Below are 25,613 nucleotides of genomic sequence, written 5' to 3' on the forward strand. Positions count from 1 at the left end.
TTTGGCTAGGTGGGCATCATCTGTGTGGGAGAAAACATGTCTCTTTGGGGTTGCATGTGGTCCTTGTGAAATCAGCCAGCTATTGTTAGGGAGGATGAGAAAACAGTGGGGAAAATCAGAGAATTCCATGAGCTGAATTTCAAATGAATGTCTTACAAGGGCCTCAGTGTCCTTCTCTTTAGGTAGAGAGATCTTTCTTGAGCAGCTGTGTACAGTATCTTCCGGTGATTGATCAGTGGTTCACATCTCAACTAGTTTGGACTTGAATTTCCTCTCCTCATGCTTTAAACAAAACCTGTTTTTTGGTTTGTTTGTTTGTTTTGTCCTTCTGCCTTTTCTAGGGCTGCTCCTGCAGCATATTGAGGTTCCTGGGCCAGGGGTCTAATCGGAGCTGTAGCTGCTGGCCTATGCCACAGCCACAGCAACGCCAGATCTGAGCCACGTCTGTGACCTACACCACAGCTCAAGGCAACACCGGATCCTTAACCCACTGAGCAAGGCCAGGGATCGAACCCGCAACCTCATGGTTCCTAGTCAGATTCGTTAACCACTGAGCCACGACGGGAACTCCAAAACCTGGGTTTTGTATAGATTTTTTTTTTCCTACTGTCAGCTTTATATCCAGAGACTTCCTTTTTCCAGCCTCGTTCAGGTTTTTAGATTGCTTTAGCCTTGTTTCTCTGAGGCAGCTTGACAAAAATTGTTTCCTTATATTTATAGATTTTAACATTACACTTTCAACATTTCATAGTGTTTACAGCACCCTAATGACACTGATAGAACAAAGGGTTTGTAAATGAAATGATAGCTTCTCCCGAGAGCCTGAAACATCTAAGGACTCAAAAGAAACCAGTGTCTTGTGGGCATGTAAGTTATTTTTAGTAACTTGCAGCTAAGTTTTGATGAAAGAACTTTTTCACCCTTTATGTGTGTGCTTTTGTGTTGTTATTTTAGGTTGTGGTGTCCTTGATAAATGGTCGTCCAGGTGCAAAAAACTTTACCTTTTCTCACACCCTGAGGGAGTTCACCAAGGCCACGAACATCCGCCTGCGTTTTCTCAGAACCAACACCCTTCTTGGACATCTAATCTCCAAAGCACAGAGAGACCCAACTGTCACTCGGAGGGTGAGTTGTGCCTTTAAATGCCAAGACAGCAGCTTTTGGTACTTTTTTTGCTTTTCACAGTAGTTGCCTAGAACTCCTTCAAATAATCTTTACAGCCCATAATGTTGTAGGTGCAGGCATTGTTCTTACCTGAAATATTAGACATAGTTTAAAACTTTGGTTGTTAAAGACAAATCCTTATATTCAAAGAAGATGAAAGGCAAATGATGACAACCAGCCCAGTTTTAGTCTGCTCTTATAACAAATAATCCCCAAGTCTCAGAGGTTTAACACAATGAAGGTTCATTTTTTGCTCATGTAACAGCCTGATGTGGGTTAACAGGTGGGATCAGCTCCACACAGTCATTCAGGGACCCAGGCTGTTTCAATGTTGAAGCACAGCCATCCTATAGGACCTCAGCGTTCCCCTCTGCATTCCCTGCACTTGGTCAGCAGATGGGGGGCGGGGGGCGGAGAGAAGGAGCGGAGGAAAGACCCATCTCTTAACCTCACAGCTCACTTCTACTGGCAGGACCTGGTGGTGGAGCCCCATCCTCTGTGGGAGGCTGAATAACATCAACAAGCCAAAGCAGAGGGATGTGGCATTGGTGAGCACTAGTTCCTCTGCTGTGTTGGGTGAATATCGATCACTCTCAGTGATAAGACAGTATCCTCTCTTCTGGGCACAGAGGGAGCCAGCAGAATAAATACCCCCAGCTCACCCTCCTCCCACCCTCTGATCTCCTCCCTGTGCCTCTTATGGGCCAAACCCAACAGGAGGTCAGAGGGCCAGAGACCCTTGTCAGCCCAGGAAGCTCAGCTCCAGGGCAAAGGGCAGGCTGGAGAAAGGTGGAGAGTGGATCTTGAAGGGGGAGTTGATGATGCCAGTGTACTTTAAAGAGTTTGGCTTCTTTGGTAGTTAAGTCAGAGAGCTGGGAAGGGAAGGGAGAGAGGAAAGTTAAGTTTTGCTGTAGTTTTGAGTATTTCCCCAAATAGCCAGTCGTTCTGAGTGCAGCTGGCTTATTTTCTGCATTTTCATGCCGTTAGCCCCATCTGAGCGGCTGTACATGGGAACTACTACTGGGTCCAAGGATGGAGTTACAGGGCAGAGCTGGGCTTTCTGATCACCTGTTAGCGAGACTGTTTCCCCTCCTCCGGGTGTTGTGGAGCCTCACCACAAATGTAGCTACCACCTTCCCCCCCCCCTCCGCTGTCTTTTTGAGGGTTGCAAGATTGGCACTCATGGGTCTGTGTATTTCTTTTCACTTAGGTGAACATAGTCTTCTCTATTAAGTAATTTTTTCTGGACTGTACCACGCATATAATCTTGACCCCTTGCCCCCCACTTAGGATTAGGTTGCCTTTTTTTTTTTTTTGGTCTTTTTTTGTCTTTTTTTGCCTTTTCTAGGGCTGCTCCCGTGGCATATGGAGGCTAGGGGTCTAATTGGATCTGTAGCCACTGGCCTACACCAGAGCCACAGCAAGGTGGGATCTGAGCCGCATCTGCGACCTACACCACAGCTCACGGCAACGCCAGATCCTTAACCCACTGAGCAAGGCCAGGGATCGAACCTGCAACCTCATGGTTCCCAGTCAGATTCGTTAACCACTGAGCCACGACGGGAACTCCTAGGTTGCTTCTTTAAGTGAACAACCCATAATACCAGCTGTCCCCTTACACACATTGTGTGTGCTGCTGGGTGAAGGCTGACAGAGTGCTTCTCTCTCTCTGGATGCTGCTGCCCTAACACACCTGTAGAGAGAAACTTCCATGGAGATCGGCATGGCAGCTTGTGAATGGGAACTGGTCCCCGAAGGCCCTCTAATACTGAATTTATCCGTATTAACAGAAGGGAGTTGCTCATGGCTTCAGACTAAGTAAGACGTAGCCAGGAAGCTAAGACACTAAACAGCTTTTAGTGGGAAAATCAGAACAGAGCCCGAACAGGGAGTGAGGAGGGAGGTTTAGGATGACTAAATGCAGCCAAAAGATATAGATACAGAATGATACGAAAACCTTCTTGTCCTTGTGAATTCAAAGACTTTCTCACTGACAGATATTCTCCCTGGTGGCATGACCTCAATGAGAAAGATGATTTGACACGCCCTCCCCCCCTGCCTCCCCATCCCACCACCCCGAATTCCTTACTGAATTTTCTGCCAAGTCTAAGAAGTAAGGGAGGTGGCAGACAGTGCCACCTATTGTCATGATGGAGAGGCCTCTGACGTACTGGAGGTGTGCCTTGGCAAGGAGGTAGCCTGCCCATATTGCTGACCTTGTCTAGGGATGGATCCTCAGCTGGATCCGAAGCTCACTGTCTAGCCTTTTGGAGCTTGAACCTCTGCCTTTGGTTTTATTAACCCTGAGCTAGCAAGGCTTATGCAACTGCTGGTGGGCCCTACCAGTCTCAGCACTGTATCTGACCCATCTTTGTGAATATTTTCTTTCTTGGAGCCTACACACAGTGGGTACCAAAGTTTTGGTCCAAAAATTACATTTTTGGTAAATAAATATGTCCAACTTATGGAACTTGGATTTAGATTTATTCTTTTTTTAATTTTTTTTTTTGCTTTTTTTTTCTTAGGGCCACATACACAGCATATGGAGGTTCCCAGGCTAGGGGTCTAATTGGAGCTACAGCTGCCAGCCTCTGCCACAGCCAAAGCAATGCGAGATCTGAACCTTGTCTGCAACCTATACCGCAGGTCATGGCAATGCCTGATCCTTAATCCACTGAGCAAGGCTGAACTCACATCTTCATGGATCCTAGTTGGGTTCTTAATCGCTGAGCCACAAAAGGAACTCCTGGATTTACATTTAAAAAACAGAAAACAAAAAATACCAACTGGGAAACACTTAAACCCTTCCCCCAAAACTATAGGGTATGATTCTTTTCCAAGGTAATTTCCCTCCATGCATTTAAAGCACTTGATGTTTAAAAATGGACAAATTCAGCCAGGTGCTGTTAAATTTGATTGGGAAATGTATTTGCTTTGTAAGAAAAGTGCCATCTAAACATGGCTCCCTCCCTTTTGTGTTGAGTGAGGCTCAAGAGTACAGGGTGAGTTCCCGTCGTGGCGCAGTGGTTAACGAATCTAACTAGGAACCACGAGGTTGCAGGTTTGATCCCTGGCCTTGCTCAGTTGGGTAAGGATCCGGCATTGCCGTGAGTTGTGGTGTAGGTTGCAGACATGGCTTGGATCCTGCATTGCTGTGGCTGTGGCGTAGGCCAGCAGCTACAGTTCCGATTAGGCCCCTAGCCTGGGAACCTCCATGTGCTGCGAGAGCGGCCCAAGAAATGGCAAAAAGACAAAAAAAAAAAAAAAAAAAAAGTACAGGGTGAAAGGGATGCAGGGTTGATGCCAATGTGCGTTAAAGATTAAGAAAGGAAAGTTTAAATCGGGGTTTAGTAAAACCGACACATTCTGTTTTCTGTTCCGTAGTATTATTACAGCATAAAGGATATCAGCATTGGTGGACGGTGTGTTTGCAATGGCCATGCCGATGTGTGTAATGCAAACAATCCTGAAAAACTGTAAGTACATCGTACAGATTTTTTTTTTTTAGCTTTGCTATGAATAAGTCTAATTGTTTCAGTGGATGTTTGCATCCCATTAAATATTTCTGAGTTCCTGCCCTCAACAGGAATGTTTCATTGTCAACAAGTAGGTATATGTGTGTCTCCCCTCCTCCGTCCCCACACTTGCCTCTCACCCGTAACCCTCTTGTGGCAGACATAGCTAATCAATCACAGCACTCTATGGATGATCTGAAATGCAGCCAGTCACCCCGCTCAGAGGGTTTCCCCTAGGCAGCCACAGACAATTGTGTAGAGTTGGCAAGAGAAATATTTGTTTGGCATCCCCTGTCTAATGGGATCAGGGTATATGTTTTAAAATCCTTTTCCATCTTTTAAAATTGTGAGTTTAAAAGTTTGCTGGGAGTTCCCAGTGTGGCGCAGTGGAAACGAATCAGTCTAGCATCCATGAAGATGTGGGTTTGATCCCCGGCCTTGCTTGGTGGGTTAAGGATCCGGCATTGCTGTGAGCTGTGGTGTAGGTCTCAGACATGGCTGGGATCCCACATTGCTGTGGCTGCGGTGTAGGCCAGCGGCTGTAGCTCCGATTAGACCCCTAGCCTGGGAACCTCCATATGCTGCAGGTGCAGCCCTAAAAAGCAAAAAAAGAAAAAAAAAGGTTTGCCATCTTAACCATTTTTAAGTGGGTGTGGTTTAAGTTTACTGCATTCACATCATTGCGCAGCCAACCTCCAGAATTCTTTTCATCGTGCAGAACTGAAACTGTACCTATTAAACAACAGCACCGGATTGCCTCCTCCCAGCACCCCCTGACAACTACCCTTCTACTTTCTGTCTGTGAATATGACTACTCTAAGTGCCTCATAGAAGTAGAATCACACAATATTTGTCTTTTTGTGACTGGTTCATTTCACTTAGCATAATGTCCTCACTTGTAGCATGTGTCAGGATTTCCTCCCTTTTTAAGGCTGAATAACATTCCATTATGTATACCCCATATTTTGCTCCTCTTTATCTGCTGATGGACACCTAGGTAGCTGCCACCTTTTGGCTCTTAAGAACTATTCTGCTATGAACATGGGTGTTACTCTTTTTTTCTTTTTCATTTTATTTATTTATTTTTTTAGGGCTGCACCCGTGGCATATGGAAATTTCCAGGCTAGGGGTTAATTTGTAACTGCAGCTGCTGGCCTACACCATGGCCACAGCAATGCCAGATCCAAGTCATGTCTGTGACCTACACTATAGCTCGTAGCAATGTTGGATCCTTAACCCATTGAGCAGGGCTAGGGATTGAACCCTCGTCCTCGTGAATACTAGTCGGGTACACTACCACTGAGCTACTATGGGAACTCCCTCTTTTTTGTTTTTAATTGAGGTACATTTCACATATAATCAGATGCATAGTTCTCAAATATTAAGTGTTTGGCAATTTTCTACACTCATGTTATCACCTAGAGAAGGCTACTTTGAAGGGCTTGAGTTGATCAGATGCTAGATAAGAAATAATTGTCTCAGTGTTTGATTTAAAATCTATAGTCCCCTGTGAGCACCATTGACCAGGGGTATATTTTACCATTAGTCAGATTCAAGTTTGTGCATCAGAAGGCCTAGCATCAAGTTCAGGCAGAGATGCCAGCTTCCAATTTTTGGGGTAAGTTCGTGGAGCCCTTTTCCCTGCCCAGCAACAATCCCAGATGCTGGGAGCAGGGGGTGCCCTCTGAGATAGCAATGTGAACCCATCAACTGACTAGCCCTTAATCAGCAAGGACTTGCTTATTAATCACTAAACAGGCACTGCCACGTCACCTTCTGAAGGGTAGGGCCCTAAGGCAGTAGAAGCTGGGTCGAAGAAGTCCTGAGCTGCAGAGAGAGGAGGAAAAGGAGGTCACTAGGTGCCCGAGCCTGAGACAAAGTGGTGCCCCGTGGGAGAGGAGACTTATCAGAGAAGGGCTGAGCTTGCATTTGGAAGAACTTTGGAAGCCTGTGACCTTGGAAGACCTAGAGAGGTTCCATACTGAGCAGTTCATAGATCCCAGTGTCTGTGAGTGGAGAGGCTACCTCCCCAGGCCCCAGTGAATGGCTCACTTTACCACTGGTTTATACCAGCCCAACTGCCTGGCCTCCCTCTGCCTGCTGGTTTGCTTCTGCCCAGCAGACAAACCTGCTTGAATGATTCATGGAGGCCTTTCCATGAAGAGGGAAAAGTCTTATGTTGAAGGGGATTCAGTGACTTACGGAGGGAGCCAATGCTGGACAGTGAGAAATCAAGCAGAACCTGTGATGAGGCTGAAGAGGACTTTAATCAAGCCTGGGTACCATGCAGACTTTGAAGCATAGACGCATGGATGGATCACATATTTAATTCTGAGCTTCCTAGCAGTCAATTCAAAATGGGAAACCTGCTCGGTTTCGTAGCGGACTATGCTCAGCATCCAAAAAGTAATCAGTTGCATAGGAGAAGATGACTGTTGATACCAGGACCAAATGAGAAATCTCCCTGGAGGTGAATGGAGGAGTTGTCATGAAGAGGAATCTTGAGTCAACAACATCTTCAATAAAATCCTTACAACAGATGCCAAGATGAGTTTTCTGTATTAACCATCAGCCTGGGCTGAGAGAGAGTCAGAAAAAGCAGTTATTTGGGGGTGACCGTATGCTTCAGACAAGCTTCCAGCTCTCTGGAGCCCTTTTCCCTGACCAGCAATAATCCCTAATGTTGCCAAGCTCTATATTAATATCCTATAGGAGTCACTGGACTCTATAATAAAACTCCCCCCGCCCCCGCAAAAAAAGAGTAGTCAGATGTTCTTCAAGCAATTTTCCCTAAGTATTCTCTCAGTTTAGTTTATCCAAAGACCCCATGGGCCATGGGCTGAAATGGCATCTCTGGCCAAAGCCCGTTTGGATTCCAGCTGTTCTGTGCCGCCACTTAAGTCTAGTCCATTTGCTTTAACAGGCAGCTGCCTTGGGAGAGGGATTGACACCATCTCTGGGAATGTAACTGAATATGTGCCTTCTCACCTCCCCCAGAAGAGTTGAGGGCGTCTCCACAGGCCCAGCCGAGCGTCTTCTTAGACTCTGTTTTGACTCTTCTTTCTAGCACAGATAAATGGAAGCTCGGAGTTCTAATCGAATGTCATGGCTACAGCTCTTTCACTTAAACTTGGACAAGTTTTAAGTCAGGTGTATATTCTTTGAACGTAGATTTTTAGGTTTTTACCCCATTGTCTTGCTGAGTGATCTGAGTGTTGGGTCCTATGATGGAGCTGTTTATGGAGCAGCGTCCTCTGAGATCTTACTAGTAACTGTCTCTTTTGTGTGTGTGTGTGCCTTTTTTTTTTAGGGCCACATCCATGACATATGGAGGTTCCCAGGCTAGGGGTCAAATTGGAGCTGTAGCTACCAACCTACGCCACAGCCACAGCAATGCCAGATCTGAGCCGCATCTGTGACCTACACCACAACTCACGGCAATGCCAGATCCTTAACCCATTGAGCAATTCTGGGGATCGAACCTGCATCCTCATGGATCCTAGTCAGATTTGTTTCCGCTGAGCTGCGACGGGAACTCCTCCAGTAACTGTCTCTTGAATTCGGTCAGTCTTTGAGCCAGACCCCAGGTTGAGAGTAAGAAGCCCGAGGAGATGCTTTTCGTAGGACTTCTCCAGCTCTTTGTGAAGATGGATACTCAGTACGTTTCAGAACACTCAGCCCTTGATTGCTTTTGCGTTAATTGTATCGTAGCATAAGGTGGTAGAGAAGGAAGAGCTGGGACTTTGGAGTCAGACAATCTTGGGTGGAAACCTGGCTCTCCACTTATCATCTCCTGACCTTTGGCAAATGTTTAAATATCTCTGGATCGTAGTGTCACCATCTGTAAAATGGAGAAAATAAGCAGGGTGGGGAGGGCTTGGAATAACATATGCAAAGTGCTTTGTTCTTATAATTAGTCACTGATACTCTGGGTGACCCTGATGACTCAGTTTTCACACAGGAGCAACTGATCTTATACTGCAATTAAAAAAACAAAAACAAAAACAGGAGTTATCATGGTGCAGAGGTTTCGGGTTCGATCCCTGGCCTTTCTCAGTGGGTTAAGGATCTGGCATTCCATGAGCTGTGATGTAGGTCGCAGATACGGCTCAGATCTGGCATTGCAGTGGCTCTGGTTTAGGCTGGCGGCTACAGCTCTGATTAGACCCCTAGTCTGGGAACCTCCATATGCCACGGGTGTGGACCTAAAAGGACAAAAAGACAGAAAAGTAAAATAAATAAATAAATAAAAATATAAATTACCCCCCCCCCAGCTTTTCAATAACTGAGATGTGCTTCACCCCATGCCCAGGTTTCGGTGTGAATGCCAGCACCACACCTGTGGGGAGACGTGTGATCGCTGTTGTGCAGGGTACAATCAGAGGCGCTGGCGGCCTGCCACGTGGGAGGAGAGCAGTGCCTGCGAAGGTGAGCACTGGGAGCAGGGTGCTGGGAAGTGAAGCCCCACCCACGATCCCCTCCCCTCCATCTGCTGAAGGACTGACCAGGTGTTTCCCCCATGCTCCTGATCCTGTCTGTCTTAGGGACTCAGAACTCCCCATTGCAGTGAATAACTCACAGAATGGGATGTGGGTTTGATCCCAGGCCTTGCTCAGTGGGTTAAGGATCTGGAGTTGCTGCAAGCTGCAGTGTAGGTCCCAGATGTGGCTCAGATCCGTTGTTGCTGCGGCTGTAGTGAGGCTGGCAATTTGGAGCTCCAATTCAACCCCTAGCCTAGAAACTTCCATATGATGGAAAAAAAAAAAAAAAAAAAAAAAAAAAAAAAAAAAAAAAAACCCCAGTAACTCACAGAGTGGAGGTAAAATTGCCTCACTCTACATTTGGATATATATATATATATATATCCATATATGTATGGGTATATGTAGATATGAACAAAAATAATAATGATCATTAATATGTATTAAGCATTCGCTACATGCAAGATTTGAACTGAGTGCTTTGCCATGTTGGCCTCTCTTCCTAGCAGTCTAAAATGGGATGCGGCCACTATTAAATTTTAAATCCTTATTTCTTAAGTCGTGATCGTGGATCAGAAGCCTAATTATTTTAAGGACCGAGATCCAGAGAGGTGATGAGATTGACGTCTAAACAGAGAGCTGGAAGCACTGAGGAAATAGAAGTGAGGGGTGCAGGATAGAGGGGACCAGAGGAGGAAGGAAAAAGGAAGAGCATCTGCTTTTAATTATGGGCACAATATAAAGTAAGAAAACAGTAATTTTAACAAACAAGCCCTGTGACATCCAATTGAAGATTTTCTTTTAAACTTGTCTTTTTAGAAAGCCACACATTTATCCCAGTGGCCAGAAACATTTTTGTAACTTTTAGTTACTGGCTTTGGAGACAATGGCCTATTTTTTCTCAATATTCTTAGCCTTTGAAGATGGAGTTGCCTTTTTGAAATGACCAAAAGGTGTTTGGATCCAGGTTTGTTGAGCTAGATGGGTAAGGAAGAATCTGTACTTGAGACTCTTCTGCCAGTTAGTCCTTGTAACTTTTTTTTTGTCTTTTTTTTTTGCTATTTCTTGGGCCGCTCCCGTGGCATATGGAGGTTCCCAGGCTAGGGGTCAAATCAGAGCTGTAGCCACTGGCCTACACCAAAGCCACAGCAACGAGGGATCCGAGCCGTGTCTGCAACCTACACCACAGCTCACAGCAACGCCGGATCCTTAACCCACTGAGCAAGGGCAGGAATCGAACCGGCAATCTCATGGTTCCTAGTCGGATTCGTTAACCACTTATCCACGACGGGAACTCCAGTCCTTGTAACTCTTAAGGGGTAAGACCGATGATCTCTGTGACCTACAAGATTACTTAAAATGCCTTTTTGGCGAGGAGTTCCCACAGTGCTTTGAGAGATGCTGACCGATGGTCAACGCTCAGATGATCTCTCGGTCCAGAGTGCTGCCTGAACGGCCATTCTTACTTTACAGTCGTAGCTAACAGGTTCCCTCTCAGTGAATTCCCTTTTCCTCACTCCTGGATAATAGGCCTGCAAGATGGAAAGGTAATAACCAGGGTTCCCGTTTCTTCCAGTGCTTTCAGGTGTTGGTTTAGGATAACTTAATTGAATAATTATCATCATGTGAACCCTGATGTTGGCTGTGTTGTTAGTTTTCCAGGCTAATGGGACCCCTTAGTGCATGATATGCTTTATTCCAACAAATATGACCAATTTTAAATCATTTCCTTTCATAGGTTTTTAACCTTTATATACTTGCCAAGATGGTTAAAAAATTACAAATAGTATATGGAAATCAGACCTGTTAAGATACTTGTTAGATGCTTTCTAAATTCTATTTGAGTTACTGTAATTCAAAATAAAGACTTCTTAAGAAATAACCTATGTAGTAAATATAAATGCTTAGAATTAAAAAAAAATCAAGGCACCACTGAGGAAATGAAAATAAAAAGGGCTCAGCTTGTTAAAAACAGGGTAACTTGGAATTCTAACTTAGTCGTCTTCCCCTGTATGTTTATCTGGGGACTTAATCAAAACATCCAATTTCCTGGGAGTTCCTGTTATGGCTCAGTGGGTTAAGAACCCAACACAGGGTCTGTGAGGATTCAGGTTCAATCCCTGGCTCGCTCAGTGGGTTAAGGATCCAGCATTGCTGCAAGCTGTGGTGTGGGTGCACACATGTGGCTCAGATCTGGTGTTGCCCATGGCTGTGGCATATGCTGGTGGCTGCAGCTCTGATTTGACCCCTAGCCTGGGAACTTCCATATGCAGCAGATGAGGCACTAAAAAGAAAAAATAATAAATAAAAAATTTTAAAGTTTTAAAAAGGCTATACAAATTCCTAGAAAGACTTGGAAAATTCGATCCAGGTGGGCTGTGGTGAATATATATTTGGCCTAAGAGAGAATGAGAATGTCACTCATGTTAGATCCTTTTCATTTTGGCAATGGTGAAAATCCTAAGTGGGGCTTAAATTAATATATTCTAATTTTGGAAGTGTCTCGCATTACTTGTAGATAAGATGGAAATTATTTTTTAAAGAGTAAAATCATTAATAATTTTACTACCCAAAGAGAACCACTATTAGTATTTTAAGTATTTTAGTGGTTGTTTATTTTTTTTAATGTATGCTTTAAATACTCCAGAGAGGAGTTCCTGTTGTGGCTTAATGGAAACGAACCTGACTAACATCCATGAGGACACACATTCGATCCCTGGCCTCGCTCAGTGGGTTAAGGATCCAACATTGCTGTGAGCTGTGGTAGTCACAGATGTGTCTCGGATCTGGTGTTGCTGTGGCTGTGGCGTAGGCCAGCAGCTGCAGCTCTGATTTGACCCCTAGTCTGGGAGCCTCCATATGCAGCTGGTGTGGCTCTATAAAGACCAATAATAATAAAAAAAAAAAGATTGTCTAAATACTCCAGAGATATTATTTATAGAGTTTTATATACACTTATTTTTTTCACTCGATATTTTAAAATATTTTCCCATATTATTAAAAACTCTTTGTTATTTATTTATTTATTTATTTATTGTATTTTTAGGGCCATACCCTTGGCACATGGTAGTTCCCAGGCTAAGTGTCGAATTGGAGTTGTATACACCCAACTACGCCACAGCCACAGCAACTTGGGATCCCAGCCTCGTCTGTATCCTACACCACAGCTCACAGCAATGCTGGATCCTTTAATCTACTGAGCGAGGCCAGAGATTGAACCTGCATCCTCATGGCTACTAGTCGGGTTTGCTACTACTGAGTGACAACCGCAACTCCCATTGATATCCTTTTTGATGGCACACAGTATTGTCCTTCTCTGGATGCAAGTGTATCTAAAAAGTGTTTGCTGAGTGGAGTTCCCATCGTGGCGCAGTGGTTAACGAATCCGACTAGGAACCATGAGGTTGCGGGTTCGGTCCCTGCCCTTGCTCAGTGGGTTAAGGATCCGGCATTGCTGTGAGCTGTGGTGTACATTGCAGACGTGGCTCGGATCCCTCATTGCTGTGGCTCTGGTGTAGGCCAGTGGCTACAGCTCCGATTTGACCCCTAGCCTGGGAATCTCCATATGCCGCGGGAGCGGCCCAAGAAATAGCAAAAAGACTGAAAAAAAAATAAGTGTTTGCCAAGTACATACTCTGTGCCAGGGACTATGCTCCGTTACAAACAAAACACTAGCAGTCCTTGACGTCATAACACTGACAGTCAAGCAAGTATACTGTTGTTTACTTAGCCATTTTCCCTATGGTTAGATGTTGAGATTGTTTCCAATTTATCGCTATTATAGATGGTGATGAGATGAAAGGATTAGAGTATTGACTGGGAGAGTAGGTTTTGCAGTCACAGAAAGACATGTCAGGATTCTTTTCTGCCTCTCTTACTTACAAACTCTCTGCCTCAGCCTCCGCATCTAGTCTGTGCATATAATAGTACCCACCTTATAAAGTTATTGTTCAGATGAAATGAGATCATACATGTAAAATGCTCTTCAAAATGTACCAAGAACTCAGTTATTCTTGGTAGTAGCAGTAATAGTAATACTGTCTTTGTGCATGAAGCTTGATTTTGACTTATCCGAATTTTTTAGCATATTTCTTAATTTTTTAAAAAGCAGAACCTTTTCCACTTAATATCAAATGAAAGAAGGTGTAAATGGCATATGATTATAGGCTGGCCTTGGTGTAAAAAGCCTTAAAATTTTCCTCTGGGGGTATCCTTGGTGTTCTAGAATAGACTTGATTGTAGCTCATTGAGACAGAATACTCTCTGGGGGAATTTACGAAGGATCTCAGAGTCATGATGGAACACTAACTGAGAATGCTCTTTTCTTAGCCTGCAACTGCCATGGCCATGCCATCGATTGTTACTATGATCCAGATGTTGAGAGGCAGCAGGCAAGCTTGAACATTCAAGGCATCTATGCAGGTGGAGGGGTCTGCATTAATTGTCAGGTGAGGCACAATTTTTTTGTCTTTTTAAAAATTTTTATTTAGGGTTCTTTTTTCTTTTTTGAAGATTCTTTTTTCTATTATAGTTGATTTACAGTATTCTGTCAATTTCTACTGTGCAGTAAAGTGACCCAGTCATACATATGTGTGTGTGTGTATATATTCTTTTTCTCACATTATCCTCCATCATGTTCCATCCCAAGTGACTAGATGTTGCCAGTGCTATACAGCAGGATCCCATTTCCTGTCTATGCGAAATGCAATAGTTTGCATGTATTTACACCAGACTCTCAGTCCATCCCACTCCCTCCCCCTCTCCCTTGGTAACCACAAGTCTGTTCTCCAAGTCCATGAGTTTATTTTCTGTGGAAAGGTTCATTTGTGCTGTATATTGCATTACAGATATAAGTGATATCATATGGTATTTGTCTTTCTCTTTCTGACTTACTTCACTTAGTATGAGTCTCTAGTTCCATCCACATTGCTGCAAATGGCATTATTTTGTTCTTTTTAATGGCTTAGTAGTATTCCATTGTGTATATATACCACATCTTTTTTTAAATTACTCAAGAATTTATTACATTTATAGTTGTACAATGATTATCACAATCCAATTTTATAGCATTTCCATCCCACAACCCCAATGCATCCCCCCACCCCCCGAACTGTCTCCTTTGGAAACCATAAGTTTTTCAAAGTCAGTGTCTGTTCTGCAAAGAAGTTCATTGTGTCCTTTCTTCAGATTCCACATGTCAGTGATAGCATTTGATGTTGGTGTCTCATTGTCTGACTGACTTCACTTAGCATGATAATTTCTAGGTCCATCCATATTGACAAAAATGTCCTTATTTCGTTCCTTTTAATGGCTGAGTAATATTCCATTGCGTCCTTTTTAATGGCTGGGTAGTATTCCATTGTGTATATGTACCACATCTTCTGGATCCAATCCTCTATCGGTGAACATTTAGGTTGTTTCCATGTCTTAGCTATTGCAAATAGTGCTGCAGTGAACATTGGAGTACATGTGTCTTTTCAAGTCATGGTTTTCTCTGGATAGATGCCCAGGATTGGGATTGCTGGATCAAATGGTAGTTCTATTTTTAGTTTTCTAAGGAATCTCTGTACTGTTTTCCAAAGTGGTTGCACCAATTTACAATCTCACCAACCGTGTAATATGGTTCTTTTTTCTCTACACCCTCTCCAGCACTTATTTTTTGTCGACTTTTTGATGATGGCCATTCTGGCTAGTGTAAGGTGGTACCTCATAGTGTTTTTGATTTACGATTTGCATTTCTCTAATAATGAGTGATGTTTCACATCTTTTCATGTGTTTTTTGGCCATCTGTATGTCTTTGGAGAATTGTCTGTTTAGATCTTCTGCCCATTTTTTGATGGAGTTGTTTGTTTTTTTGGTATTGAGCAGTAGGAGGTGTTTATAAATTTTAGAGATTAATCCCTTGTCAGTTGATTCATTTGCAAAGATTTTCTCCCATTTTGTGGGTTGTCTTTTCATTTTACTTAGGATTTCCTTCACTGTGCAGAAACTTTTAAGTTTAATTAAGCCCCATTTGTTCATGTTTGTTTTTACTGTCATTACTCTAAGAGGTGGATCTGAGAAGATGTTGCTGTCATTTATGTTGGAGAGTGTTTGGCCTGTTTTCCTCTAAAACTTTTGTAGTGTCTGGTCTTATATCTAGGTCTTTAATCCATTTTGGGTTTATTTTTGTGTATGGTGTTAGGGAGTGTTCTAATTTCATTCTTTTCCATGTGGCTGCCCAGTTTTCCCAGCACCATTTATTGAACAGGCTGTTTTTTCTCCATTGTATATTCTTGCCTCCTTTGTCAGAGATTAGTTGGCTGTAGGTGCGTGGGTGTAATTCTGGGCTTTCTATCCTGTTCCACTGGCCTATATTTCTGTCTTTGTGCCAGTACCATATGGTTTTGATGACTGTTGCTTTGTAGTACAGTCTGAAGTGAGGGAGCCTGATTCCTCCAGCTCCATTTTTTCTTTTTCAGGGTGTCTTTGGCTATTCTGGGTCTTTTGTGCTTCCAAACAAACTTTAAAATATTTTGTTTGAGTTCTGTGAAGAATGTCCTTTGTAATTTGATAGGGATTGCATTGAATCTGTAGATTGCCTTGAGTGGTATAGTCATTTTGATAATATTGACTCTTCCAATCCAAGAGCATGGTATGTCTTTCCATCTATTTGTGTTGAATTTGATTTCTTTCATCAGTGTCTTATAGTTTTCAGAGTACAGGTCTTTTGTCTCTTTAGGTAGATTTACTCCTAGGTATTTTATTCTTTTGGATGTGAGGATAAATGGGATTTCTTCCCTAATTTCTCCTTATGATCTTTCATTGTTAGTATATAGAAATGCTATTGATTTTCTGTGTATTAATTTTGCATCCTGCAACTTTTCCAAATTCACTGATGAGCTCTAACAGTTTTCTGGCAGAGTCTTTAGGATTCTCTAGGTATAGTATCATGTCATCTGCAAATAGGGATAGTTTTACTTCTTCCTTTCCAATTTGGATTCCTTTTATTTCTTTTACTTGTCTGATTACTGTGGCTAGGACTTCCAAAACTATGTTGAAGAGTAGTGGTGAGAGCAGACATCCTTGTCTTGTTCCTGATCTCAGTGGGAATTCTTGCAGCTTTTCACCATTGAGAATGGTGTTCGCTGTGGGTTTGTCATATGTGGCCTTTATTATGTTGAGGTAGGTTCCCATTATGCCCACTTTCTGAAGGGTTTTTATCAGAAATAGGTGTTGGATTTTGTCAAAGGCTTTTTCTGCATCTATTGAGAGGATCATATGGTTTTTATTCTTCAGTTTGTTAATGTGGTGTATCCCACTGATTGATTTGCGGATATTGAAGAACCCTTGCATCCCTGGGATAAATCCCACTTGATCGTGATGTACAATCCTTTTAATATATTGTTGGATGCAGTTTGCTACTATTTTGTTGAGGATTTTTGCATCTATGTTCATCAGTGAAATAGGCCTGCAGTTTTCTTTTTTTGTGGTATCTTTGTCTGGTTTTGGTATCAGAGTGATGGTGGCCTCATTAAATGAGTTTAGGAGTATCCCTTCTTCTGCAATTTTTTTGAAATAGTTTCAGAAGGAGAGATGTTAACTCTTCTCTAAATGTTTGATAGAATTCGCCTGTGAAGCCATCTGGTCCTGGACTTTTGTTTGTTGGAAGTTTTTTAATTGGAGTTTCAATTTCAGCACTTGTGATTGGTCCATTCATCTTTTCTATTTCATCTTGGTTTAGTCTTGGAAGATTGTGCCTTTCTAAGAATTTGTCCATTTCTTCTAGGTTTTCCATTTTATTGGCGTATAGTTGCATATAGTAGTCTCTTATGATCATTTGTATTTCTGTGATATCTGTTGTTACTTCTCCTTTTTCATTTCTAATTTTATTGATTTGAGTCCCCTCTCTTTTTTTCTTGGTGAGTCTGGCTAAGGGTTTATCATCAATTTTGTTGATCTTTTCAAAGAACCAGCTTTTCATTTCATTGATCTTTTCTATGGTTTTCTTTGTTTCTATTTCATTGATTTCTGCTCTGATCTTTATGATTTCTTTCCTTCTACTAACTTAAGGTCTTGTCTGTTCTTCTTTCTCAAAATGCTTTAGATGTAAAGTTAGCTTGTTTATTTGAGCTTTTTCTTTTTTTTTTTTAATATAGGATCACAGTTTTCTCTTTTTTTTAAAAATTTTTATTTTTTGGTCTTTTTGCCATTTCTTGGGCCGCTCCCATGCATGTGGAGGTTCCCAGGCTAGGGGTCTAATCCGAGCTGTAGCTGCCAGCCTACGCCAGAGCCACAGCAACGTGGGATCTGAGCCGCATCTGCAACCTACACCACAGCTCGCGGCAATGCCGGGTCGCTAACCCACTGAGCAAGGGCAGGGACCGAACCCGCAACCTCATGGTTCCTAGTCGGATTCGTTAACCACTGCGCCACGACAGGAACTCCTATTTGAGATTTTTCTTGTTTCCTGAGGTGGGCTTGTATTGCTATAAACTTTCCTCTTCGAATGGCTTTTGCTGCATACCATAGGTTTTGGAGTGTTGTATCTTTGTTGTCATTTGCTTCTAGGTATTTTTAAATTTCCTCTTTGATTTCTTCAGTGATCTATTGGTTGTTTAGTAGCATGTTGTTTAGTCTCCATGTGTTCGTGTTTTTTGCAGTTTTTTCCTTGTTGTTGATGTCCAGTTGTATAGCATTGTAGATGAAAAAGATGCTTGATAATGATTTCAATTTTCTTAAAGTTAGTGAGGTTTGATTTGCAGCCCAGGATGTGATCAGTCTTAGAGAATGTTCCATGTGCACTTGAGAAGAATGTGTATTCTGTTGCTTTTGGGTGGAATGTCCTATAAATATCTATTAAGTCCATCTGGTCTAATGCTTCATTCAGAGCCTGTGTTTCCTTGTTGATTTTCTGTCTAGATGATCTGTCCATTGCTGTAAGTGGGGTGTTAACATCCCCCACTATTATTGTGTTGTTGTCGATTTGTCCTTTTAAGGTTGTTAGCAGTTGCCATATATCATGGTGAATCTATGTTGGGTGTGTAGATATTTAAAATTGTTATATCTTCTTCTTGGATTGATCCTTTGATCATTAGGTAGTGACCTTCCTTGTTCCTTAAAATATTGTTCATTTTAAAGTCTATTTTGTCTGATATGAGTATTGCTACTCCAGCTTTCTTTTGATCCCTGTTTGCATGGAATATTTTCTTCCGTACTCTCACTTTCAATTTGTTTGTATCCCTAGAAGTGAAGTGGGTCTCTTGAAGACAGCATATATATGAGTCTTGTTTTTGTGTCCATTTGGCCAGTCTATGTCTTTTGGTTGGGGTGTTTAGTCCATTAACATGTAAGGTAATTATTGGTATGTATGTTCTTATTGCCATTTTATTAATTGCTTTGGATTTGTTTTTGTTGTTCTTTTTTCTTCCCTTCTTCTCTTGTTCTCTCCTCTTGTGGTTTGATGACTATTTTTAGTGTTGTATTTGAGTTGATTTTTCCTATTTGTGTATCAATTGTAGATTTTTGGTTTGCAATTATTCTGAAGTTTTGATATAAGATTCTATATATATATATATGAGATTGTTTTAAGTTGTTGGTCTCTTAATTGCAAGTTCATCTCCAAGTGTCCTGCATTTGTACCCTCCTCTTCTCACAATTTCTGATTTTGGTGGCATAATTGTGCATGGATGATTTCATTTCTTTACTGTATAGATACCTTTACTGCTGAGCCTTGTCATTTGTGGTATTTTTGTTTCTGGTTGTTGCCTTTTCTTTTCTGTCTAGAGAATTCCTTTAGTATTTGTCGTAAAGCTGAATTCTCTTAGCTTTTGCCTATTGTGAAGCTTTTGATTTCTCCTTCAAATATGAATGAGAGCCTTGCTGGGTCAAATAATCTTGGTTGGAGGTTTTTTCCTTTCATCACGTTAAATATATCATGCCACTCCCTTCTGGCCTGCAGAGTTTCTGCTGAAAAATCTGCTGATAACCTTATCGGGGTTCCCTTGTATGTTACTTGTTTCTTTTCCCTAGCTTCTTTCAAGATTTTTTCTTTGTCTTTAATTTTGGTCAGTTTGATTCATATGTGTCTCAGGGTATTCCTCCTTGGGTTTATTTTATATGGTACTCATTGTGCTTCCTGGATTTGAGCGAGTGCTTCCTTTCCCATGTTAGGAAAGCTTGTGGCTATTATCTCTTCAAATATTTTTTCTGTCCCTTTCTCTCTCTCCATCCTTCTGCCACCCGTATAATGCGGATGTTGGTACATTTAACGTCCCAGTGTTCTCTGAGAACTTCATTTATTTTCAATCTTTTTTCTCTTTTCTGTTCCACATCTGTGATTTCCACTAATTTGTCCTCCACCTCTCTTATTTGTTCTTCTGCCTCCTGTATTCTGCTGTTGGCTGCTTCTAATGAATTTTTTATTTCAGTTATTGTATTCTGCATCTCTTCTTGTTTAAGTGTTATATCTTGTATCTCTTTGCTCAGTGTTTCCTGTAAATTATCCATCTTTGCCTCCAGTTTATTTCCAGTGTCTTGCATCATCTTCAGCATCAGTCTTTTTCCTGGAGGCTGAGAATTTCCTGATCGCTTAGCTGATTTTCTGGGGTTTTTCCTTTCTCCCTCATCTGAGTTATAGTTCTCTGTCTTTTCATTTTTATAGGTTTTTGGTGTGGTGACCTTTTTATAGATAATAGATTTGTAGCCTCTCTTACTTCTGGTGTCTTCCCCCCTGTGGCTGAAGTTGGTATGGGGGCTTGCTGTAGGTTCCCTGATGGGAGGGACTGGTGCCTGTCCACTGGTAGGTGAGGCTGATTCCTATCCCTCTAGTGGGTGGGGCTTTGTCTCTGGGGGTAATTAGAGCTGGCTGTGTGCCTGGGGGGTCTTTAGGCAGCCTGTTTACTCATGGGCATGACTCTGATCCCACCTGGATTGTTGTTTGGCCTGGGGCTTCTCAGTGCTGATGGGTGGGGCCATATTTTCCAAAAATGGCCACCTCCAGAGAAAGGCACACTGCTGAATATTCCCAAGAGCTTTGCTTCCAATGTCCTTCCCCCACAACAAGCCACATTCACCCCTGTTTTCCCAGGATGTCCTCCTAGAATTGCAGTCAGGTTAGACCCAGATTCCTATGGAGACTTTGCTTTGCTCTCGGACCCAGTGTACGTGAAAGTCTGTGTGCACCTTTTAAGAATGGGGTCTCTGTTTCTCACAGTCCCGTGGAGCTCTTGTGCACAAGCTGCACTGGCCTTCGATACCAGATGCTCCAGGGGCTCTTTCTCTCAGTGCCAGATCCCCACACTTGGGAATTTGATGTGGGTCTTGGAACTCTCACTCCCATAGGTAAGTCTCTGTGAAGCAGTTACGTTCCAGTCTGTGGGGCTTCCCACCCAGGAGGTATGGGGTTGCTTATATCACATGATCACTCCTCCTACCTCTTGATTTGGCCTCCTCTTTGTCTTCTGGAGTAGGATATCTTTTTGAAAGTTTCTGGTCCATTTGGTTGAAGATTGCTCAGCATTTGGTTGTAAATTTTGTTGTTTTTAGGAGAGAAGTTGAGCTCCAGTCCTTCTATTCTGCCATCTTAATCCCATCTCCTATACCATGTCTTCTTAATCCATTCATCTGTCAATGGACATTTAATTTAGGTTGTTCCCATGTCTTGGCTTTTGTGAATAGTGCTGCAGTGAACATACTGGTGCATGTATTTTTTTTCAGTGAAAGTCTTGTCTGGATGTATGCCTATGGGTGGTATTGCTGGGTCATATGGTAGATCTATATTTGGTTTTCTGAGGTACCTCTATTCTGTTTTCCATAGTGGTTGTACCAATTTACATTCCCACCAAAAATGTAGGAGAGTTCCCTTTTCTGCACACCCTCTCCAGCATTTGTTGTTTGTAGAATTATTAATGAGGGCCATTCTGACCAGTGTGAGGTGGTACCTCATTGTTGTTTTGTTTTTCATTTCTCTAATAATTAGTGATGTTGAGCATTTTTTCATGTGCTTGTTGGCCACCTGTATATCTCTTTGGAGAAATGTCTATTCAGGTCTTCTGGCCATTTTTCAATTGCGTTGTTGGGTTTTTTTGCTGTCGAGTTGTTTAAGTTGTATGAGGCACTATTTAAATCGAAGTGAGTGTGTCATCATAGGAAATGTACATTCAGTAAGCCCTGCTCTAAAAAGATGTCAGGAAAGTGACTTGCAATTGAAAGGATGTTCTGACACCATTTCTTCCTATGGTACACAAAAAGTCTGGTTAACTGGATGTAATTTAGAGATTGTAGGGAAAATGGACTCAGGCACATTTGCCCGAACTCTGTTGATTAGGTTGTTCATTTAGGTCTTTGCCTAACTGGAGGGAAGAATTTCTGGTTGTCATCCTGACTGCTATTCATCTTATAGCAGAAAGGCTGTAAGATAGGAAGACAAATCAAACTTCAGTGCTGATGCTAAATCCTATTTTCAAATGGATTCTGAACATAGACTCAGGGAGGAAGTGCATCATGATCAGCTAATGATGTCTGCTATTGACACCAAACAGGAAACACTGATTTTTTTCTTCCCTTTGTAGGACGATTGGGTTCACTGGAATTTAGCTAAGAGGAGGTATGGCAGAGGAAGGTACATGCATATCTGCCTTGAGATAGTCATTAAGAATTACATGAAAGTTCCCACCGTGGCTCAGCAGTAACCAACCCTACTAGTATCTATGAGGATGTGGGTTCAATCCCTGGCCCTGCTCAGTGGGTTAATGCTCTAGCATTGCTGTGAGCTGTGGTATAGATCACAGATACGGCTTAGATCTGGCATTGCTGTGGCTGTAGCATAGGCTGGCAGCCACAGCTCTGATTGGACCCCTGGCCTGGGAAATTCCATATGCTGCAGGGGCGGCCCTAAAAAAGCCAAAAAAAAAAAAAAAAAAAGAATTATATAAAATGTTCATGAGTTTGGTCTATATTGTCACTCTGTCTTGTGTGCTTTTAGAGTGATATTTTGTTAATGTTGCCATTAAGGAGGCACTCTTTACATGAAATGCCCATTTATATGGAACCAAGGCTACAAACCCTTAGAGAGACCCACCATTCTCGTTCCATCAATTTTATGTTATCTGTCCTCACAGTTAATTAAAATACAAGTCAATGTAAGTCATGGCTTTGTTACAAGTCCCAGGGTTTCATGTGTAAGTGAAAGATCCTGGGATCTTCTGCTACACATTACAAGCCCCTCAAGTGGTTTGCATGCACATTCAAGTTGCAGAAGCACTAGACTGTCTGCAATCTGATAAAAGGTATTTATGAAAACCCTGCAACTAATATCACATTTGTGATGAAATATTGAACTCTTTCCTTCTAAAGATTGGGAGCAAGGAAGGATGCTTGCTTTTCACCACTTCTGTTAAACCATGCCCTGGAGGTCCTAACTGGTGCATAAAACAAGAGAAAGAAATAAAGGTTATTAAGATTGGAAAAGAAAAAGTAGTGTTTGTAGATGACATGGTTGTTTATGTAAAAAAGCCTAAGGAATATACAAAACAATTCCTAGAGCTAATAATTGAATGTAGTCATATTTCAGGATGTAATAATCATATGTAAAAACTAACTGTATTTATATATATCAGTAGCAAACAATAGGAAAATGAAATTAAAGTTCAATTTAAAAAGTGTCAAAAAACATAAAATGCTTAGGATTACGTTTAACAAAAGACATGTAAGGCCTTGATATTAAAGCTAAAAATCTTTGCTGAGAGAAATCTAGAAAGACTAAATAAATATAAAGATGTAACATATTTGTGGATTGGAAGACTCCATATTATTAAAATATCAGTTCTCCCCAAATTGCTCTGAAGAGTCAATGTGGGCTTTTTTTTTTTTTTTTTTTTTTTTTGGTCTTTTTACCATTTCTTGGGACGCTCCCGCGGCATATGGAGGTTCCCAGGCTAGGGGGCGAATCGGAACTGTAGCCTCGGGCCTACACCAGAGCCACAGCAACATGGAATCCAAGCTGGTCTGTGACCTACACCACAGCTCATGGCAAAGTCAGATCCTTAACCCACTGAGCAAGGCCAGGGATCCAACCCATGTCCTCATGGATACTAGTCAGATTCGTTTCCACTGAGCCATGATGGGAACTCTGGATATTTTATTTTTGGTGAAAGTACCACAGCATGAACGAATCTGACTAGAAACCATGAGTTTGCGGGTTCAATCCCTGGCCTCACTCAGTGGGTTAAGGATCCGGTGTTGTAGGTCGCAGACGCAGCTCGGATCCCGCGTTGCTGTGGCTCTGGTGTAGGCCGGTGGCTACAGCTCCGATTCCACCCCTAGCCTGGGAACCTCCATATGCCGCGGGAGTGGCCCTAGAAAAGCAAAAAGACAAAAAAAAAGAAAAAAAGAAAAAAAAAGTACCACAGCAATTCTATGGCAGAGGGTGGAGAGAGAAGAGGAAATTGTTTCAACAAACAGTTCTGGAGTAACTGGATGTTTACATGGGAAAAATGAACTTTGACCCATGACCTCAAATCACATACAAAATCTAAATTGATGTGGATCAGACCTAAAGTAGAGTTAAAACTTAAAAGCTTTAGAGAAAAATGCAGGTATATATCTTTGTGATTCAAGAATGAGCAGAGTTTTCTTAGGTCACAGAAAGCAATAACCATGAAAAGTTGACAAGTTAGACTTCTTCAAAATTAAAAGCTTCTGGATTTCCCCTCGTGGCTCAGCAGTTAACGAATCTGAGTAGCATCCTGAGGACGGGGGTTTGATCCCTGGCCATGCCCAGTGAGTTAAGGATCTGGTGTTGCCATGAGCTGTGGTGTATATATGTTACAGATGAGGCTAGGATCCTGCATTGCTGTGTCTGTGGTGTAGGCTGGCAGCTGTAGCTCCGATTCAACCCCTAGCCTGGGAACCTCCATATGCTGCGGGTGCAGCCCTAAAAAAAAAAAAAAAATTAAAAACTTCTGCTCACAAAGGACATGGAAGAAAATGAATAGACAATCCATTCATGGGGAGAAAATATTCCCCAAAACATAAATGTGGCAAATGGTTGGTATCCAGGATTGCTAAAGAACTCCCACAGGTCAATAGTAAAAAGACACATAACTCAATTCAAATGCAAAAGACATGAATAGCCACTACACAGAAGTGGATGCATGAATGGCCAGTAAGCAGAGCATAAAGGGCTGAGCATCATCACTCATCAGAAATGTAAATGAAAGTTACAGTGATTTACCCCCAATTTTGGTGAGGCGGTGGAGCAGCCTATCATGCATCACTGGTGTGATTGACAAGCGGTACGACCACTTTGGGAAAATGCCTGGCAGTTTTTAAAATAAAACTAAACATACGTCTACTCCAGGACTCACAAACTCCACTCTTAGGCACTTATCCATCAGAAATGAAACCGTGTGTTTATATTGGTAGCAGCTTTATGCACATTAGCCACACATGGGAAATAGCCCAGGTGTCCATCAATAATAGACTGGATGAACACAGACTGGCATATTTATACAGTGGGACACCAGCGGGCATTAGAGAGCAACCTCCTGCTGATGGTCCAGCGACATGCAAGAGTCCTGATAGCATCGTACCAAGGGAAGGAAGACTTCCAAAAGAGAATCTTATGGAGACCATTTAGATCATATTCTGGAACAGGCAAAACTAATCAATAGTGGAAAAATTGGAACTGTGGTTGCCTCTCCGAGCTGTTGATGGGGATTGCCTGGGAAGAGGCATGGGGACCCTTTCTGGAGTGGTGCTATTGTTCTGAACCGAGAGAGCGATCTGGGTTTCACAGATACATAGGTGCTTGTTATACCTCAGTGAAGGTACAATTAAGAGTTTTGCCCTTGTGTATAAATTTTACAAACATTAAACTCCAGTTAAATATATGCATCCTAAAGTAGATCAGTGAAAGTAAGTGATATCCGCAGTTTATTTTGAATTGTGTAACAAATAAGATGGATTAGTGGGTGGATAGAAGAATGAATAGATAGATGATTATGTGAAAAAGCAAGTATAGCAAATTGTTGAGTCTAGTAGAGAGGCTATAGGTGTTTACCGTGAAATTTGAAATTTTTGGTAATAAGATATGGGGGGAAGACTGATGAAAGAAGGCAGGGTGCACGACATTTTTGGATCGACTCCTTGATCTCTTTCTCTTTGGTAAAATAATGTTGCTCTCGATTAAGGTTGAAGAGTCTCCCTGTTGTTTTAGATGAAGCCTGAAGATACTTTATCCCTGTTAACTAAACCAGAGTCTTTCACTTTTTCCATGGAGGCATGATTTTTTTTTTTTTTAGGGCTGCACCTGTGGCATATGGAAGTTCCCCGGCTAGGGATTGAATCGGAGCTGCAGCTGCCGGCTTACACCACAGCAACAGGGGATCAGAGCCGTGTCTTCGACCCCCACTGCAGCTCATGGCAACCCTGGATCCCTGACCCATTGAGCAAGGCCAGAGATCAAACCTGC

General features: G+C 42.2%; 1 protein-coding gene across 2 annotated transcripts in view; it reads left to right on the forward strand.

Moving 5' to 3' along the window:
- The window catches only part of LAMA3 (laminin subunit alpha 3), a 256,883-nt gene that overhangs the window by 58,290 nt on the left and 172,980 nt on the right, over positions 1-25,613 (forward strand). For both annotated transcript variants that reach the window (XM_003482042.4, XM_021096186.1), the window contains 4 exons: positions 955-1,125; positions 4,549-4,640; positions 8,992-9,107; positions 13,490-13,608. In XM_003482042.4, coding sequence (XP_003482090.3) covers positions 955-1,125; positions 4,549-4,640; positions 8,992-9,107; positions 13,490-13,608 — 498 coding nt within the window. The remainder of the gene's footprint in view (positions 1-954; positions 1,126-4,548; positions 4,641-8,991; positions 9,108-13,489; positions 13,609-25,613) is intronic.

The sequence above is a fragment of the Sus scrofa genome, chromosome 6, assembly GCF_000003025.6.
Source record: "Sus scrofa isolate TJ Tabasco breed Duroc chromosome 6, Sscrofa11.1, whole genome shotgun sequence".
Taxonomy (NCBI): domain Eukaryota; kingdom Metazoa; phylum Chordata; class Mammalia; order Artiodactyla; family Suidae; genus Sus; species Sus scrofa.